Source organism: Ursus maritimus, unplaced genomic scaffold (assembly GCF_017311325.1).
Source record: "Ursus maritimus isolate PB19 unplaced genomic scaffold, ASM1731132v1 scaffold_14, whole genome shotgun sequence".
In the NCBI taxonomy this organism is placed as follows: domain Eukaryota; kingdom Metazoa; phylum Chordata; class Mammalia; order Carnivora; family Ursidae; genus Ursus; species Ursus maritimus.
This window is the reverse complement of record NW_024423786.1, coordinates 26,781,337-26,802,269: the sequence shown is the minus strand read 5'-3', so window position 1 is coordinate 26,802,269 and position 20,933 is coordinate 26,781,337. Positions and strand designations below refer to the sequence as shown.

Sequence of the window (20,933 nt, the reverse complement as noted above, 5' to 3'; positions counted from 1 at the left end):
GGGGACCCATACTTTGAAAACCACTGGCCTTGGCTGACAAAATGTGGGTAATCTAACCATCATTCTACAGAACAACTCAGCTCGAATGTCATCTCCTTGGAGAGGCTTTCCCTGGCCACCCCATCTAAAGTAGCTTCTCTAAATCAGGGACCAGCAAACTACGGCCTTTGGGTCAAATCAGGCCCACTGACTATTTTTGTAAATAAAGTTTTCTTGTCACCTGGCCATGCCCATTCGTCTACATACTGTCTATGACTGCCTTCCCACTACAACATCGGTATTTGGGACAGAGGTTATATATCCTCCAAAGCTTAAAATATTTACTACACGGCTCTTCACAGAAAAAGTATGTCTGCTCTGGCTCTAAATCTTATCTCCCGTTTTTATTGCTTTTCCAACAGACATAATTTTTTGCACATATCTTGTTCACTTGTATAGACAAACGGCTAATTTGTCTGTAGCCTCTCCTACGATGTCAGCTCCAGAAGGGCAAGGAGACTTGTTTGCTCACGCCCGTCCCTCAGTGCCCGGCACAGAGCTGAATATCTGCTGAATGAATGAGCATCAGGGTTGAGTGCCCGGGTCCGTGACGCTGCACAGGCAGGAGGGCCAGTGCAGGAGGAAGAGGACATGTGGCTCTCACTGTGTGGGCTGTCAGCCAGGATGAGAGAGTGAGGAGAGCCAGAGAGAAACAGGGATTGTTGATGGGGGAAAATCAGCCTTTGAAGTTTCCTGCTTTCTGCCGTTGATGGGGAAACAGGAGGTGGAGAAAAGAGGAATCCCTTAGTCACCAGGATCAACCTGAGATTAGGGGAACCTTCCCTACCCTGAGAATGAAAGAGCCTTGTGTGACACATGCCGCCGGCTCTTCCAACACACGCCACATCGGCGTCCTTGGCTGTGATATCCTGGGTGGATCGCCGCAGAAGAAAGAGGGGTGGAGGGGGAAGAGCCCAAACTGGCAGTGGAGTGGAGAAGACAGCCCGGGTGAGCCGTGACTCCGCCCCTTCCTATCCGTGGCAACCTGGTCGAGTTTCTGATCCTCTCTGAGTGGCAAGGGATTCACGGGAAGAGGGAGGGATTTTGTACAAGGATGAAATCAGCTATTGTTTATTCAGGTAACATCTGTTTATCGGATGGGTAATAAGTATCAGACGTTCTTTTAGGGACCAAGCACACTCTGTGAACAAGACAACATGTGACTCCCTCTGACAGGCTGACATTTAAGAAGGTAGGGCATCAGACAAAACGCACAGACAGAAACCTACAGGGAGTATCCGTATGAGGGGCTCTCTGTTGCCTTGTCCTCACCTGCAGACAGAAACATCGAGGTGATGGGTGTGAAGCCTCCTTCGATTTCCCGGGGCTAAAAAGACAGTGGGGTTTTCCAGGCTTCACATCCACGGATGCCTTGGCCAGAGCTGGACACTGCATGGGCTCCATTCATCTCTCCCCAAAGCACTCGCCAACCCCTGCCCAAATTCTTCATGCAAATGCAAAGTTGATACTGATTTTATTTCACTTCTGAGCTTCACACAAATGGGTCCTGTAACATCTGCAACAAGCCAGATCTTTGCATGGCCGCCTTCTGTACGTCCTTCAGCAGCAGTTCAAATACCACCTCCCCAGAGAGGCTGTCCCTGACCAATCGGTCTAGATTAGCCGGTCCCTCCAACACTCTGGCTAACCTCCATTGTCACAGAAGCTGCTGTATTTTCTTTGTGGCATGGATTAAATGGGACAGCACTTGTAAAGCACCCAGGATCATGTCTGACACTGGAAGAGTTCCCTAAATGTTTACATCACCGTTATTAACATTATTGTTCTTTTTTCATGTATCACCATCTTGAATGATCTTGAACATCTATTTGTTTTCTAATTTATGTTTCTAACACCCACCCCCTTACAAATACAATCTAGCAGAAACCTTATCTTGTTTACTGTTTTAGCCTCAGTGCCTAGAACAGTGCCTGAAGCATAGTAGATACACACGCGTGTCTCCCGAGTAAGTGAATGAATGCATGAAGAAAAGCCCATTGCTATTCCCTCTTCCCCCAAATCTCCAGCGTTCTCTCTGATTCACTCTGTACACTTTTAGGGGGAACGCAATCCCGTGGAGCACTGCCAAGAAGCCCACCCATTAGAGACAGGTGCTAAAGAGGCTCTAAGTGGCCAAGAGAGGCCAGAGCCAGGAGTGATACCTGCCGCTGACCCGCTGATCCCCGGGGGGCAGTTTGTGGGATATTCTTCTTTGTGGGAAGGCCCTCTTTGCACTCTGAGCAGCCCACAGAAAATGCCCCAGGGACTCACTCCTCCCAGCCCTGGTGGCTGTGAAGTGGCAGGAGCCCTCAGGCACTGAGGGAGGTGGGTGGCCAAGCTCAGCCCAGAAACCTGACTGGGTTGCGAGAGAATTCAGTCAGGTGGCTCCGCATGGGCCCCCGTCCAAGCTGCTCTGGCTCAGCGGAACTGGAAGTGCGTCAGAAAGATGTGGCACCTTTGCAATGCACACAGCAGACAACCTGGGCAACAGAAAGGCCTCTGGACCGGCAGAATTCAAAATGACTTCACTGCGAGCCTCTGAGAAGGCCAAGAAGGAACCCAGGACTCCCGTTCAGCCCATGCTTCACTCACCTCCTCCATGCCCACCTAACCTTCCTCTGTCCTGGTCGGCCCTACGTTCCTTTCACCCTCTTCCTGCCCACTCGGGACAGTGGTCATCAGTGTCACTACAGCTTCACAGAAGGGCAGGGAGGTGACAACCACTTTACGGAGCACCTTCCGTGTGCACACATGCCCTCATTTGGGGCCCAGGGCAGTGTCTGTGGCCTACAGGTCTGAGAGGACCAGCTCCCAGGTCAGCTTGGCTGAGATGGTCTCTGTTGATCAGCTGTGTGACCAGGGGCATGTTTTTTGAATTTCTCTGAGCCTTGCTTTATTCACCTCTGAAACAGAGACAGGAATAAGAATTTCCAAATAAGGTTGCTTTGAGAATGGAAAAGGAATCCTGTGAGCAAAGTGAAAAGCTGGGGGGCACGTGACAAGTGTTAATAATTTTCTCCACTGTCATCATCATCATGACGATGAGAAAACTGCACATCTTTGCTGAGGTCAGGAAGGGATAGAGCAGCAGCCAGACCTGCCTGACCGCAGAGGCGAGGTTGGTTCCTCCCCCGGACCACGCTGCTTCCTCCTCACACCGTGGGTCCCAAGAGGCTCCGCGCATTTGGATGGGGACACAAATGCTTCCCGGCCAGGCCCTTGGCTCCCACCCCCGGCTCCAGCCCACAGTCTTGGAGCCAGCAGCGCTGCTGTAGGCATGTGCCAGGGCACGGTCCTCGGGACATGCCACTTGTCTCCTGCCCCTTGTCGGGGGCCCTGAGGCACTCGAGATGGTTGGGGAATCTGCTTCGAACACGTGCCTTTGAGAGAAGCACAAGGAGGAGGAAAAATCGATACTGAATCATCCTTTATGCAGAAAAAACATTTTGAAGACTTTTCTCTTTCCGTGTGGTGCAATCCTGAGCCTGTCTGCTTCTGCATGACGTCCTCTGCCTGACTTGTAACAACCATTAGTTGGGTGGCTGCCAGGGGTCAGGCTCTGTGCGAGGGGCTGGGGGATTCCTGAAGAGCACAGCAGACAAGATGGCTGCCCTCTTGGATCTTAGAGCAAAGTGGAGGAGATACATATCCAACAGGTAATTACACCAGTAAGTATCTAATTATGTTTGAAAAGTGTTAATAAGGAAAGTAGCAGGGATTGCTACAAAGCATATACCTGGGGACCTAATCTTGTACTGGGACTAGGAGGTGGTCACAGAAGCTCCTTGAGGAAACACATCTCATCTGATACCTGACGGATGAGCAACCGTCACTGAATTAAAAGCCAAACCAAGAATTGTATGTACCTCCAAGAGAAATCGTTCTAGACTTTCACAGGGCTCAGAACCAACTAATTCCCCCTCTCCTGTAGAGAGTACTGGAAAGCCAAACACTGGACGGTTGCTCCTGATTTCTTCATCCTTCCTGTGAGGGGTTGATGTGCAAGTTGAGACTTCCAGACCAGTAACTGAATTGCCACTCTTTATGCGCAAAACCACAGTTAAGGACAAGGTAGTATTACTAATGTTTGGAGACCAAGGATTCGGGCATTCATACTCGAGAACCCTCTACAGATACTCAGCGTATCCAAAACACTGATGGAAAGGAATTCACTCAGGAGATGCAATCGGTTGGTCTCTTCGGGTTTGCACGGAGCAATGAGAATTAATAGAAAAAACACATCCATATGTACCCAATGAAGACGATCCATCCAGAAGACTCACCAGTTACACCCTTTCTGGACAGCAGTTTGTCACAATAAATCAAAAGCCTCAGAAAGGTTTACATGAGACCACCCCACCTCTGAGAATTGTTGTGAAGGAGGAACAGGCAAATGTACAAGACGGATGGCCGCTGCCCCTTATTTAATGCAGAGGAAAGCTGCCAATAAGGCACACGGTCAAAAATAACCCTTCAGCCCAGGGGTGCTCGATGGAGCTACTCGTGGCCTTCGGGAGGGATGGCTTTTTCTTTGTGCAGAATCATCTGGTAATCTTCAGGATGTTAAGCATCTCAAGCCTCTACCCATTTTAATGCTTGTGGAACTGTTTTGACACTAACTACCTCCTTCTAAACATACATTTCCAAATGCTCCCTAGTGGTGGGTGGGACAACTGCAGGTAAGCAACCACCAATGAGGACCAGACAACCATTCCAAAGGATAACCTGGATCTAGAAACACAGATACCAAATCTGTTCACAATACATGAGGGGAACAAAGATCAGGGTAAGTGGACGGCACCATCGCATCTTTGCCCGAAACAAAACGGAAAGTTCTCCTATTATAAAGATGCTTGCTGCACATATACAATAAAGGTTGCAGAACAATACTTCTTGATTGGTGAAATTATGGGTGATTTTGATCCATACTTCCTTAGGTGTCTCATATTTTTTTTTCTTTCTCTGTTTTTTCAATGAGCCCGTTTTCCCTACACAAAAGGAGAAAGCGACTTCTGTTTTGGAGAACAGAGGTGAGGCACCCACCACTGCCTGCTCCTCACACCCCTCCCATCCCTCCTTTGACATTAGGCACAGCGGGGTCTGTTCGCAGAGCACTGGCCTCTGTTCAAGCAGCGAGGGATCACCATGTTTTCACTCCGCCAAGTACCTGACCTTGTTACAAGGGAGCAGCTATGGAACTGGACCTAGAACATGGTAGGCACTTGAACAAATTTCTGCTGATGTGAGTCAGCCTTTTATGTCTTGACTGGGCCAGAATTTTGCTGACAGATCCTTTAGGTTTTAACATCACGTCGATTCAGTGGTTCTCAACGGGGGTGCCCAACCCATCCCTCCGGGTCACTGGGCACTCCCTGGAGACAGGTGTGGTCACCCCAAGGTCTGGGGGAGTGGGTGGTGTGTGCTACTGGGATCCAGTGGGCAGAAGCCAAGGAAGCTGCTTATCATCCTACCCTGCACAGGACAGCCCCGACAGCAAAGAATTATCCAGCTCAGAATTCCAATAGTGTTCAGGTACAGAAACCCTGCTCACCACTTGCCTTTCTTAAGGCCTGTTAAATATCCTCCAAATTCTTCCTGAAGTATCATCTACTGTAAATTGATCACTAGAACGTCTCTAGAAGACAGGGCACGTATTATTAACTGATTTGAAGACAAACTGGAGCTTGAAAGAAGACTACAGACGGTCAGTCACGGCAGCTCAGGGACCGGAGGGCTCTCTGGATGACACGACACACCTTGTTTGAGGTGAACAGAGGGGAAGGATCGGAGCAACCTCACTGATGACTTTTCAGTCCGGTCGTTAAAAATCACGACATAAATGCTCCTCCTTTCTGGCATCACCTATTATATTTATCACTTTTCGCCCTGCTTTAGGAAGGCTGGGTTTTGCAGCTAGTAGCTTTTTATGAAATTAAATGCCCTATTCAAAAACACCTCCCTCAATGGGAGGTGACTTCCGTGTGCATTATTTTTAATTGAAGGCATTTCTCAGAAGAAATAGAATAATAAAGAGTATCACCTGAAGGTATATTACCAACCCCATGATCAGGGAGTCAAATGAAAGGTTTCTAACAGAAATGAGAGCACATGACTCTCAACCCTAACTGGTCTTTGGTATTTCGCCTGTAGCACAAAGCATGTAACTTCCACTGTAATTTCTCTTGATAGAAAAATGAATTTTCTTAGATCGGACACAACTCGATGATATTAAACCTCAGCATTTTTAGTGAAAAGCATTCAGGGTCTCAAATTTGTCTAATCTTAGAACATTCTACACAGCTTTTAAAAAACCTTTAAACATAGAAATAGTTCTATAAGTAATAGATTTTAAAAGATCTTCTAATTTTAAAATTGGAATTCCATTTCTTTCATGCAGCATGATCCCTTCAAACACCTTTAAATACAGACTCCCATTTTATTAGGCAAACATACAGCCCTTCAAACAGCTTGAAGAGAGCGTCTCTCTGGAGAACTGCCCTTCCTAACCATCTGTGTCACATAGGTTTGAAGAAATTCAGGGAATAGAGAAAACCATCCAAAGAATAGCAGAATTGTAAGAGATGGGAATATCCATTCATTGGACATAATTCAAACCACTTGTTTGATAGCATTAATTGTTTTCTGTCAAAACAAATTAAAAAAAAATTGTTTTATGTTTCCCAAAAATGTTCATTTTGGATGAGTCAAGCGGCCTCCAAAAATACTATCAACAGCACTCACTTTTGGAATTGGTGACCTGAGCCAAGGCCCCAGCTTCTGCAATTGTCTGTTCTCTTGGGCCAACAGAAAATTTTCTCTGCGTCTGAAAAATCATGATGGTGTTTCATGGTCTTAGAGAAGAGTCTACCTAAGCAGGGAACCCCAAATAACTTAACTTTAGAATTTCAGGGCCCAATTTAGCAGAAAGCAAGGTGAACAAAAGAAAGATGGGTCTCTTAGAAGCTGCTGGAAATGAGATTAGCAAGAAAATGAAACAAGCTCACAGATGTATCTAGGTGTGAAAACTCCCTGCTCAAACACTGGCAGGAGAATGGTCATGTCAAACAAAGATATTCAGTCACCCACCACCTCGTCTGAGTGTTCAGACAAACTCAATCAAATACTCTCATTCTTCTGAAGCTAACTCTTTAATAATACAATCTTCACCGAAACAGACGGAAATAAAGATATAACCTTAACCTGCAAACCGAGAGAAAATGTTCTTATTTCTTCCTGCTGCTATCTCAAATCCTCATGGAGATTATTTTCTGTGAATGTTTCTGTTCTAAAACATTTTTTTCCTCATAAGAATGAGAACAGAGATCACGACAATGAAGTGCCTGCAGGGCTTAGGAAGGTCTTCTTCAAGACATAAATACGAACTTTTACATAACTCCTAATTTTTAAGGATTAGTCACTAATTCAAATTTTAAATAATAACTTTGCTAGCTAAACAAATCCTACCTGTGTGCCTGATTTCAGGTGCCAATTTGCAACCTCAAATATTGGAAGAAGAAAATGAGAAACGGCTAATCAAAGAGATGTTATTAGAGGTCTGCTCTTGACTTGTTTGCAAATTCTTGGGTCTTCTCTAATCATAAAGAATTTTTTCTGGAAGCATTATCACACCAAAAGTCCCTGACTTTAAAATTTCAGGGTATTTTAAGCTTCCAAACATTCTGTTGGAATGTCACACATCTGACATAGGGAAGATCACTAGAGACAGCCATTCTCTGTGTCAGAAGGCAAAACTAGGGGTGTACCTCTCAGAGATGATGAGAGTGTCCAGCTTAAAGAAGGGGCTTCTAAACCAACATGAGGCTGGTGGAGGAGAAAACTCCAGGTACAGAAATGCAACGCAGAGGCTGTACATCACTGAGAAAAATGCAGTGAAACAGAAAGAAACCGAGTTCATCTGAGCGAGCCAACAATATTTGCAGCCTGTAGGTAGCGCCAAATATTTCAGGAAATGCCAATGTCTTTCTTTGTAAAGCAAGGCCAAACTTAGTATTTAAACACAGCATATATCACTGGGAAAAATAAGACAAACCCTTATGTCCTTGCTCTCCTTTAACAAAGAATCTTAAAGATTCATGGCCAATGTACAGCTCCCTTCCCCCTTCCAAAAATCAAGTTTCCCTCTCCAATGTTTCAAAGCCCATGTTTCTGAGAAGTTTCTAGTCAATCTTCTGTTGGCAGTTAACAATGGCAGTCCAGAATGAATTAGCAATGGCCCACGCAGGACGCGGTTTCATTGCTCTTCCTCGGCGCCCACTGGTGCCCCAGACGTTGTCAACCCGTGGGGCCCCAACCACTTCTCTGAATCAGCAAAGTGAACTCTTCCTTCTGAACTGGAGTGAGGAAGGATGGGCAGCACCCAAACCACAGCTGCCCTCCTCATCAAGAATGGTACCTGCTCAGGCTTCAGCCCCGGTGGGATCCAGGCGTACTCCTCCAGGGCACAGCCCGAGTCGTCGTCTGACGTGGAGTTCCTCTGGAAGTCAAACATGAGTTTGCTGACAGTCTTCTCCATCTCTAAGGGCATCACTGTCACCATGTGCTCCTCCTGAGGGCACTTGCAGTGCAGACAGATCTTCCTGCAAGCAGCAAAGGCGGAAGGTGAGAAGACAGGCAAAAGAAGCCATTTTTCAACTGGCTGCAGTCATCTGCCCTTGGTTTCCAAACCTTGGCAACTACCTTTTGGCAAGAGTACCTAGTGTGGCACCCCACAGCACGCCTGTCTTCTTGGAAGGTGTGGTGCTGCACGTGTGGAAAAGTCACGAGAGGTCAGAGGCCACCAGGTAAGCCTCATGAGAACGTTCGAACATGAGAACGTTCGAATGTTCGAATATCCCAACAGCAATGTCAAAAGATCTTTTACTAGATAGAGCACTGGATATGGACCATGACTGCGATTTTCTCGACTGTAATAGTAATTAAATAGACAAAATACATATGCTGACCAGAAATATTACCAATGGATTTAACAAACACTGACAACATAACCATTTTCATAAAAGCTTCCCAGAAGCTTAGGAAATGAAAGTGGTTTTAAAGAGAACTGCAGGTGAGATTTTCTTTAAGCAAAAGAGCAAGAATATGTTTTCTCACCAAACAAATCCAGCCCCAAGATCTCATGGGAAAGACATTTCCACCTCTACTAAATGTCTCCATAGGTTTGAAATTCTAATCAGAAACCCAAATCTTTCCTACATTGGTTTTTTTTTTAATATACAGTACAAGAGGATCATGCATGTGAATTATTTCAAAAGGTAGCAGCCAAAGATAAAATCTCTCCCCAAAGTTGAACATTTCTCTTTTAAGGTTACCATCTGTTCGCTTTTCCATGGCTACAAAAATGATGAAGCAGTAAAAAGGTTGATGTCAGCAGCACAAAAGCATTTCTAGCTTCTACCAATAAAAAAGAGAAGAAAAAGAAATCAAGGAGGAAAATTTTTAGCAAATGAGCTGTTCTATGTGGTACTCAGATCTTTATAATTAGTTTCAATAGCACTTTATCCAGGCAATGAGAGGGCCCAGAATCCTAATCCCCACATGTGCCTAATTTTTTTGACAACAGCTTTGTTAAGATAGAATTCCCGTACCATAAAGGGCACCATTTTAGAGTGTACAAATCACTGGCTTCTAGTACATTCACACAGTTGTGAAACCATCACCACTATTTGATGCTAGAACATTTTAATCACCCCAAAAGAAACCCAGGGCACATCAGCAGTGACTTTCCACATTCTCCTTCTCCCCAGGCCCTGACAACCACTAATCTATTTTCTGTCTCTATGGCTTTGCCTGTTCTAAACTCCATATGTATGGAACCGTGCAATACATAGTTTTTTGTTTTTTGTTTTTTAAAGATTTTATTTACTTATGTGACAGAGAGACAGCCAGCGAGAGAGGGAACACAGCAGGGGGAGTGGGAGAGGAAGAAGCAGGCTCATAGCGGAGGAGCCCGATGTGGGGCTCAATGTGGGGCTCGATCCCGGAACGCCGGGATCACGCCCTGAGCCGAAGGCAGACGCTTAACGACTGCGCTACCCAGGCGCCCCCAATACATAGCTTTTTGAAACTGGCTTCTTTTATACAGTAGGATGTTTTCAAGATTAATCCATGTTGTAGCATGTGACAAACTTTCCTTCCCTTTTATTGCATTATAATATTCTGGAGTATGCATAAGTTACATTTTGTCCATCCATTCATCAGGTGGACATTTGGATTGTTTCCACTACGATTACTTTTGTGAAGACTATTGCTCTAAATATTTACATACAAGTATTTTTGTGTGAACATAGGTTTTCAATTCTCTTGGCTATATACCCAGGAGTAGAATTGTTAGGTGACATGGTAACTATATGTTTAACATTTTGAGGAACTGTCAAACAGTTTTTCAGAAATAGCTGCGCCATTTTACATTCCCACCATTAATGCATGAGTGTTTTATTTTCTCTACATCCTTGCCAAACTTTTTAATAAATCTTTCCATTGTTTCCATCCTAGTGGGTATGGTGTGGTATCTTATTGTGGTTTTGATTTGTACTTTTTTTTTTAAATTTTATTTATTTATTTGACAGAGAGAGAGACAACCAGCAAGAGAAGTAACACAAGCAGGGGGAGTGGGAGAGGAAGAAGCAGGCTCCTAGCGGAGGAGCCTGATGTGGGGCTCGATCCCATAACGCCAGGATCACGCCCTGAGCCGAAGGCAGATGCTTAACCGTTGTGCCACCCAGGCGTCCCTGATTTGTACTTCTTTAATAGCTAATGATATTGGGCATCTTTCTACGTGATTATATATCCTCATTGGAGAAATGTCTGTTCGAACTCTTAGTCCACTTTTAAGATTGTCATTTGTCTTTTTATTGTTGAATTATAAGCATTCTTTATATATATTTCTGAATACAAGTCCTTTATCAGAAATAGAATTTGTAAAAATATTCTCCCATTCTGTGGGTTGTCTCTAGTTTTTTTTTTTTTTTAATTGTATGAACACTTCCAAGTCTGTTCTTTTTTTTTGTTTGTTTTGTTTTTAACATAGCACTTTGGGATTTTAATTAATTAATTAGCTAATTAATTAATTTTATTGGAGATGGGCAGAGAGAAAGAGAGAGAATCTTAAGCAGGCTCCATGCCAACACAAAGCCTGATGCAGGGCTTAATCTCACAACCCTGGGATCATAACCTGAGCTGAAATCAAGAGTCAGATGCTTAACTGACTGAGCCACTCAGGTGCCTCTGGTTTTCACTTTCTTGATGAAGACTACTGAAGCACAAAAGATTCTTATTTTGACAAAGTCTCATTTATTTTTCTTCTGCTGTCGCTTGTGCTTTTGGTATCCTATCTGAGAAACCACCGTCTAACTCAAAGTCATAAAGATTTACTCCTATGTTTTCATCTAAGATGTTTATGGCTTTAGCTCTTATATTTGGGTCTATGTTCCATTTTGAGTTAGTTTTCACCCATGGTGTAAGGTGGGAGTCCAACTTCATAATTCTGTAGTTACTCAACTGTCTTAGCACCATTTGTTAAAAAGTCTGTTCTTTCTCCATTGGATTGTCTTGGCATCCTTGTCAAAAATCAGTTGATCATAAATGTAAGCACTTATTCCCGAATTTGCAGTTCTCTTCCATTGAGTTATCTATGTTATGCCAATACCACTCTGTCTTGATCACTGTAGTTTTGCAGGTTTTGAAATTGTGAATGTGAGTCCTCCAACTTTGTCCTTCACAAAAAACTGTGCTAGCTCTCTTGGGTCCCTGGCATTTACATCATGAAATACGAATTTTAGGATTAGCCTGCCATTTTCTACAAAAAACCTAGCTGGGATTTCGATAGGAATTGCACTGAATCTAGAGATCAATTTGGAGAATAGTGCTATCTTAACATTAGACAGTCCAATCTATTAACAAAAGATGTCTTTCCATTTATTGTGGTCTACTTTAATTTCTTTCAATGCTATTTTGTGTTTTTCGTCAGAAGTCTTGCACATTTTTTGTTAAGTTTATTCCCAAGTATTTTATTCTTTTTGATGCTTTTGTAAATCGAATTGTTTGCTTAATTTCATTTTCAGATTGTTACTGTATAGAAACACCAATAGTACAGGTACATTGATCCTACATCATACAATCTTGTTGAACTTGTCTTTTCAGTTTTAAGAGCATGGGTGTGTGTGTGTGTGTGTGTGTGTGTGTGTGTAGTCCTTAGGATTTCCTATATACAAGATCATATTATCTGCAAAGAGAGACAGTTTTATTCTTTCTTTTCCAGTTTGATACCTTTTATGTCTTCGTCTTGCCTTACTGCCCTGGCTAGAACCTCTAGCGCAATGGTCAACAGAAGTGTCGGTGGCAGACATTTTTGTCTTGTTCTTGATCTTAAGACCATCAAGTATTATTCAGCTGTGGGCTTTTTGTAGATGCCTTTTATAAAGTTGAAGAAGATTCCTTCTACACTAGTTAGTTGAGTGTTATTTTTATCACAAAAGGGTGTTGGGTTTATATAAACGCTTTTTTCCATCTATTAAGATGATCAGTTGGTTTTTGTCCTCACTCTATTAATGTCTTGTGCCTAAATTTTGACACCAAAATGTACTCAAGAAACAAAATCAGTTTAGTTCAGCCAACTCAGGCTTGTCAGATTCTCCCACTTCCTGCTTTTCATCAGATTGAAAATATACACAGACAGAATGCACACTGGGATCTGGTTTGCATCTCCAAACTCAAAGAGGTTTCTTCCAAACCCTGGCTGCTGCTTTTAAAAATAGTCAGAGCCCATTTTAACAGTAACTCTTTAATTAACCAGCTACTGTAAAGAAGTCAAGGGTGTTAGGACGTGGTCAGAGATTTTTTCCCTCGTTATTTTTATACCAGTTAATGACTTAGGGAAAAAAAAAACAAAACACCTCAGTGTGTTTAAGCAAATTTAGGAAGCTCTTTGGTGACTAATGGCTTATACTAGAAAGCAATACTTTCCAAACGAAATGTAGAAGAATTTTTACCAAATTCAGTCTCCAGAAATTCATCTGTGCAACTCATGTATTCGGCAGTGCAGGGAAGTAGTGTAATAACATAATCTTTAGTGTTTGACGGACATGATCTAATGAACTGAAGCCCCAGGAGAAGAAAAAAGACAAGAGAAAAGCAAAATACAGAATTATAGAATCTCACTGAGTAGAACTATGAAAAGAATAGAGAAAGGCAACAGGGCTAAGGGCCGATTTCGTCGCCCAACACCCATCCAGCACCTCCCACGGGCCAGGCACTGCTCTTGCACTCAGAAAATGCAACCCAAACAAACAAGGACCTCTGCCTTCCTGGAACATGAGCAACCCCCCTAACAAATAATTTGATCAAATAGCGTATTAAAGATGCTGATCACTGGGAATACAAGAAAGGGGAAGCAGGATGACGGTGATCCGAACAGGGGAGCGTGCATACAGGGGCAGAACACAGAATTTGGTTTACATATACCTTATATCTATGAGCCCAGATTTGCACACCAGTCCTCCAAGAAAGAAAATATCATCTCCACTTTCCAGAGACGAAAACGAAGGCCCAGAGAGATCAAACACCATATTCGGAGTAAATCGTACATGGTGAGCAGAACAGAGACTCAAAGTAGGATTTACCTGACCCCTGAACTCCAACAATTAACTGCAGAAGGCATACCTGATCCCAACCACAGAATACCCTTTTGCTCCTGAACAACAAACACATCCAGAAAAATCAAAATCAAAGAGAAAACGAAGAAAAAAGAAAACAAAATGGCAAATCAAAACCATGAGGACCTCATGTGTTGTTTTCCCTGCTAGCTGCCTGCCTTCCGCTTCTCATTCATAATTAACAGGCACTCCCGTGGCAAGGCATTTTTATGTGCAAAGAATTTTCAATCTCTGAGTGATTCCATGACAGCCTTTGGAAAGACTAATTTAATAACCCCTGTTTACAAATGGGGAACCCAAGGCCCAAATGCTCAGAAAGGAGCAGAGGGTCAGAGATAGGCCAAGACGATTTCTCTTGATCCTCATGTCTCTCTCCCCCTCTTGGCAACATGTACACAGCAACACCCAACAGCTCTCTCTTTCGACACACGGATTAAAGCTTTTCAGGAGTGTGTGGGGAAATATATGATTTGGCTTAAAAAAAAAAAGACATTTATGAAAATAGAACCTGCTAGTATAGCAGGATTTCATTAAAAAAAAAAACACAAAACTAACCACATAAAGCGTGCATTGGTTTCATTCTGTCAGAGGTGACATGTTACCTGCACGTAATTGGGTTTGTGAATGACAGGTTTCCAGGGAAGAAGGCAGGATTCCGAGAGCAACGATCCCACATTCCCCTTCCTTTCCTCCCTCTGCCGGGCAACCGCTCCTGCACCCCCATCCCAAAGTCGCAGCTATGAATGTATTTGCTTCCATATCTGGAAGCCATGATCCGCTCTTCATGGGATACACAATACCGGGGGGCAGGTGGAGGCTCTCCTTTTAACCATCTCGGAGTACTCTGGTCATCTGTGCCCATGGCCACGCCATTTGGAGAACTGCTAATTTATGCTCATTAACTTACCTACCGTGCTGCGGAAGGGCTCATTATAAACAGACGGGGTGCCTGTGCGGGGGGCGGGGTCTCGTCTTGCAAATGTTGACAGGTCATTTACAACACTGATTTGGGAACCACAATGTCTTGTTTTGTGTGAGAAGTGACAGGATGAAGGCAAAAAAGGAATCCCCCTCCTTTATAATACGATTCTGACAAGCTCGTGTCCTAAACTGCAGGATGCTAGATTCGGACGGCACTGTAAACATCAGTAAGTCCTTTTTATTTTATTTTTTTAAAGATTTATTTATTTATTCGACAGAGAGAGAGAGAGAGAGAGAGAGAGAGCCAGCGAGAGAGGGAACACAGCAGGGGAGTGGGAGAGGAAGAAGCAGGCTCATAGTGGAGGAGCCCGATGTGGGGCTCGATCCCAGAACACCGGGATCACGCCCTGAGCCGAAGGCAGACGCTTAACGACTGCGCCACCCAGGCACCCCCATTAAGTCCTTTTTAAAAATATGGCTTTCTCTCTTTCACCCTCCTGCTCCCTTCTTTTAATTAGAGGAAAACATCTTTTGTGAAAGAACTCCTATGTGAACACTCAATATATAAAACAGAACTACCCAAGTTTATGTGAAGGAAGGAGGCCCGACTTCTCTCAAGCTCAACCTGCTTTCCAAACTCGGGCATTTTCATGGCCCTAAGATCCCAAGAACATGAGTTCAGAAACCAGCGTACTTCCCTTGACAGCTCAAGGTCATTCCTAGCGCTTAGCAACATGTGAATTAGATGCTTAATATTCTGAGAGATGATGGAAAGACCCCCCCCCCCAAAAGGGGTTATCAATGCCTTTCAAAAGACAATTCCTAATCATGAAACTCTTCATATGACTAATGACTCTAGTCGTGGGAAATGATATATCGGGTTGCCAAGACATTACATGGAGATGCTTGGGGGAGGAGTGGGGTAACCCGGAGACTCAGATTCATTAGATCTGAGACAGGGCCCAGGAAGTGCATTTCTCCCAGCATCCCCGACGCAGCCTTGGACCCTCTTCTGTTGCTGGCCTTCCAGTTGGAAGGGAACAGCAGAGTCAGGGAATGATATGAAAATGTGTGTGTTCTACCAACACACCTGATGGTCTCAGGAACCCTGGGCAACATACATTTTAAGACTGTTCCAGGGAACCTATGGTGATCCCTCCTGACTGTCATGTCTTAGACTCCGACATCACGAAGCCCACCTGTCACTCAGCTGGGTACCCGTCAGGGCACGGGTGTAAAAAGGTGCTGGAGAGAGGCAGTATCACATTCGCCACCAGAGGGGTGTCTCAGTGCCAGCCCTGCCATCTGGCCTCCTGCCTTCCACCTCCCCTGTGCCGTGGGCTTCTCTGTCCCAAGTTCATGGCCAGATCAGGTTCAGGCCACTTTTATGCAAAGGGTCAAAGGGCAGACTGCTTAAAAGGCAACCCAGCCACAACACACACTAAGTGACTGATGAGGAATGGGCAACACAGGACACATGGCCACGTGGCAGGACCTCAGGCTGCTGAGCTCAGAGTGGGAAAATACACTTTTGTTAAAACGCAAGGGATAAAATAATCCAAAGTCTTCCCTAGCTTTTTGCTATGTAACGGATGTGTCCTCTGTATTTGAATTCTTCCGTGACTGCAGCTCACGGAAGGCAAAAACAAAACAAAACAAAACAAAACAAAAACTTCTTTTATTCTTAATAAGAAGAAAAGGGGAGACATTTTCTCCTTATTATAAAGTTACTGCTTCCTTACTCTTAAAAAAAAAAAAAAGGAGCACACAGTTAATGTACATGAGAATCGGGAATCGCAGATAAGCAAGAAGAGAAATATTTCAAAACACTCACAATCCCAGGGATAATCACTGTTAAACAGAAACAGCTGCTGGTCCTCTTTTTTCCTTCGTGTTAAGAAACTGGAGACCAGATTTCATTCTATGTGTTCCCCATCAGCAAGTACCAAGAGACAAGGCTGGCCTGGAATGACAAGGCATGAGCCAGAACACCCACACACGTACACACAACACTCTCGGCAAAGAGAAGGGCATTATTCAATCCAGATAAGTGAGTTTGTTCTGATCCAGTGCCCTGTAACAGGATTAGAGAACTTACTTACGTAGCAAGGAAGATGCCAGCAATGTGGGAATTGCATATATATTTACGGGTATCACAGAGTTAAGTTAGGTCCGTCAGATAAAAACACATCTGAAAACCAGATTTCAACAGCTATCGACTTTCAATTTTCTGTGCAAGTGGGGAGAGATGGGGCATGGATAATTTAAAACCACTAAGCCTTGGCTGTGAATGGGGTCTTTGTACATCAGTCACATACTCTCAATGCTGCGGCAACTGACATCACCTCAAACCACCTGGAAGATCCACCCTGGGCTGGATGGACTCGGGAGGAGCTGGGCAGGAGCTCGACTTTCGCAGTCTCCTCTGTTGCCCAATTTCCTTAAGTTTCCAATGAGAGCATCAACTTTTCACATGCATGCAAAGCGCCAGCCTAAAATGAGGTGAACGTTGTTCTGAGTTCGCTGTCCTGTGGGGATACCTGCCCTGGGTGTTCCTAGGGGGTAAAGTGTGTGGGTGAGAAGAGCATTAATGGGGCTGCAGGCTGCCCCAAAGTCAACAAATGAAGAGACAGTGGCTGTTGTTATTGGAAAAAGGCATTGCTGTGCTGTGTTTCAAGTAAGCCGGCAAGGGCTGCAAGTGGGGTCTGCCGGCCCTAAGAGACGGCTGACATGATCCTGTCGTGAAGGCGGCAAAGCTGTTCAAAATGGAGCTCTGACACAGAGCACCAGCTGCTTCCCTCCAAAACTGCACAGGTCCCATAATTCTATGGCCTGCGCATGGGGCTTCTGCTAGCACCTTCTGCATCCCTCACCAAACACACGGGGAGGATCATCAGAATGGCAGGCAGGCAGGCAGGAGACACATGGGTGGGGGCTGGCCTGAAATGACGTGAGGATGTTCCAGTTGGTGACACTGTCCCCAAAGGAGCAAGGGCTCAACATGACAGTTCTGACCTCCGGGGGGGGGGGCTCCTGCCTCTCCACTCCCACACGTGCTTTCTGAGTGGCGGTGGCTGAACACGGTGGCTACGTTCCTGCTACTAGGGTAATTTCCCACATTTACGGAGGATTAGCATTTGCATGACCTTTACACAGTTTATCTCATTTATTCATTATCAGCAGTCCTGTTGAGTTAGCGTTCGAATCCACTGCACAGATACAAAAATTAAGGCTGTCAACTCGTATGTGACCTCACTGAAGTTGTATAGACGAGAACCTATGTTGTCTGACTCCCAGACAAGGGATCTTTCTACCACCTTGTGGTAAGCGGAGTGGCCAAGTCTTCCTTCCTTCTTTTTTTCCATGCATCCTTCCATCCTGCCATCCATCTGTCCGTCCATCTGTCCATTCTTCCATATCCATCCACCCATGCAACCTACCCCCCATCTAAGCAGACGACAGTGAATAGGCACTTACGGTATGCAAAGTGCAGTACTAAGATGCTGGGCAGAGAGCAGTGACAGAGACATACCCCTGCTTTAATCTCATGGAGCTTAGGCTGCAGGGGGGAAGGCAGACAAAAGGCAGGTAAACAAATAGGTAAACTTGCCATTTGTAGATTGTGGTAAGTGTCATGATGGAAATAAACAAGCAGATGAGGAAGAGAGGGACTGAGGATGGGTCACGACAGGCCTCCCTGCACCAGTGACATCTGAGCTGTGATCAGAATACTGAATATGAGGCAACTCTGAGAGAACCCAGGGCGAGAGTTCTCCAGGCAGAGGAAAGCAAGCACAAAGGCCCTGAGGTGGGGAAGAGTGTGGCATGAGGCATTCACAGGAGGTGGTGTGTGGCCTCCCCTCCCCCATCACTGCTGGCCTCCATGACAGTGACCACGTCGGATCAGCCACTGCCTGTCCCAATGCTCAAGCACAGATGTGAAATTCAGGGGACAGCAACATCTAAGTGTGTGCCTCAAGTTTCTCTGTTCTCCCTTGGGCCCTTCTCCCTGAAATTCCTGTCTCTCTGTCTTGATACCCAGATATCAGCATATCCTGTTATTTACAGCCTAACTGGCTCCTTTACTCCCTCCCCGCCAGCCACAATACTTTGTTTCCCCCCTTTTCTGGCAAACACTCAGTCTGAATGAGGGACCCAGGCATGACCCTTGACACTCGCCATGTCTGGAAGCAAGATTCCTATCTCTGTGAGAAAGGAAAAATAGTTTCCTAATAAACACAGAAGCTAAAGGGCGAGACCGTGACAGGGCCAGCTGGGTAGGAGGCTGGTGTGTGCTGAGAGCCAAGACCACGCTGCCTGGCTCCATCCGACTCCTTGCCCTCTGCCCGGGCTCCAGCGGCTCCGGCCATCTGCACCGAGAGGAGCTTCTCTCCCCCAGGCGCCGCCAAAGTTGGTAGAGGGTAATTTTCAGTGGCAGTGGTTTCCTCTCATAATATGTCAATTCATATTTCCATGAGCAAATATACACAGCTCCCTACTCTAAATTTATCTGGGAATTTCTGAGCAGTAGAAAACATTCCCTTTGAAAAATAAGCCTCCGGCGTGACCTCTCTTAGAAAAACTTCTCTTGAACCTCTCTTACCATACTTCGATTTAGGAGTATGATGTCACAGTAACTAAGGGACAACGCCTTGGATTGGCTGTCCCCACAATCAGATCCTCAGGAGGTGTCTGAGTGTAAAGAATCATAGTGGTTTATCCCCAAAACGTCCTGACAGGGAAATCGAAAAGGGAATTGGGCAAAGGGAAGGATGCCAACATAACGTGAGGTAATGAGCAGGCGGCAGCGTTGGACAACTGTGACCCATTTCAGTTGAGGAGCTATGGAAGATGGTTTGAAGCACGCCTCAGAAATGTGTCACTGGAGAGTCCAAGAGGCGGAGGTGGTTATCCACCAATTACCAACTGGGCGAGGACCGTACATGGGGCCCTTCGGCTTACCCACAGGCAAGACGGGCAGGCTGTGCTTCCTACTACAGTGGGACCCACGGGTCACAGTAAACTGGGCTGGTGAGTGCCAAGGGGGAAAAAGGGAATACCAAAAATGTTTGCTGCAGGCAGCTTCATTTATTAAAAATAATTCACTGAACATCTATGTATTATACATCCCAGGAGGTATTGTGAGGGATTAAAACAAAACAAAACAACAACAACAAAAAACAAGAGTCCCTGTCTGACTTGGACACCAAGATACAGTCACAAAGAACTGAAACATAGATTTCAAAGCGAAGAGTTCTTGGGGGGGATACTGAGGAGAATGTCCTTGTTTCGAAAAGATACATGCTGAGATATGATCAGGTGAAGGATGATGTTTGTCATTTATTTTCATATGCTTAAGCTAGAATATTAATAATATATATTATTATTAATGTGTGGGGAGAGAGAGAGACAACATGTGGCAAATGTGGCAGAATGTCAACAACAGAGAAATCTAGAAGAATGTATGGAGGTTCACTGCACTGTTCTGGAAACAACTATGTAACACTGCAGTTTTTCAAAATAATAAGTTTTAAAACAAACCAAACAGAAAGTCACTTTCTGTGACTTTGCTGTGAGGAGAGTTATTAACAGAAAAGCTACCATGTGCCAGGCACTGTGCTACAGAGAGTTCCTGGTCACCAAGGAGTCAGGGAGGGCCCCCTTGAGGAAGCTGGACCTAAAGGTTGCCAGCTAGGAGGATACTAAGCAAAAAGAGAAGAAAGGAATATTCCCAATAGGTGAATAAAAGACATGGAGGTGGGAAAGAACAAGGTGTCATAAAGATATGGAGAGGAGTCAAAGATGGCGGCAAGAAGGCAGGTGGAGAATTACACATAACAGTCCATGTGAAGGAGTGTCGACTGCATTGTAAAAATGTTCCCTGGCCAGTGAGGAATCTGCCTACCAAACGCACAGCTAGCAAATTCAGCATCATAATGAGTACACACAGTGAGCCCTCAGAGGAGAAGAGCTTGGCCACGGATGGTGTCTCCACAGCAACACGGCTACCTGCATCACTGCATCCCCAGGAAAGGCTATGGGTATCTAGAGAAGCGCTGATTTCCTTAGCTCCCTGTCAGACCCACTGCTCTACGAAGGATAAACCAAGGTAGACGAATGGTTATTCTTTCTGGAAGAATCCTTCAACTTCACTTTGTCCACATGCTAACTGTGATTTTATGACACATATGTTTTGCTTGGTTGGTCACTGAGCACGGTAAGTTCCAATAGCACTTCCTTTCCAGATGAGTCCTTTAGGAGAGTAGTTTCTGAGGAAGTAACTGCAAATTGAATTCTAACACT

The 20,933-nt window shown here is 44.8% G+C and overlaps 1 protein-coding gene across 1 annotated transcript in view; it reads right to left on the bottom strand.

Moving 5' to 3' along the window:
* The window catches only part of PRICKLE2 (prickle planar cell polarity protein 2), an 85,749-nt gene extending 77,118 nt beyond the window's left edge, over positions 1-8,631 (bottom strand). The window contains exon 1 of the mRNA XM_008703115.2: positions 8,453-8,631. Coding sequence (XP_008701337.2) covers positions 8,453-8,596 — 144 coding nt within the window. The 5' untranslated portion in view covers positions 8,597-8,631. The remainder of the gene's footprint in view (positions 1-8,452) is intronic.
* Positions 8,632-20,933: the final 12,302 nt, after the last annotated feature.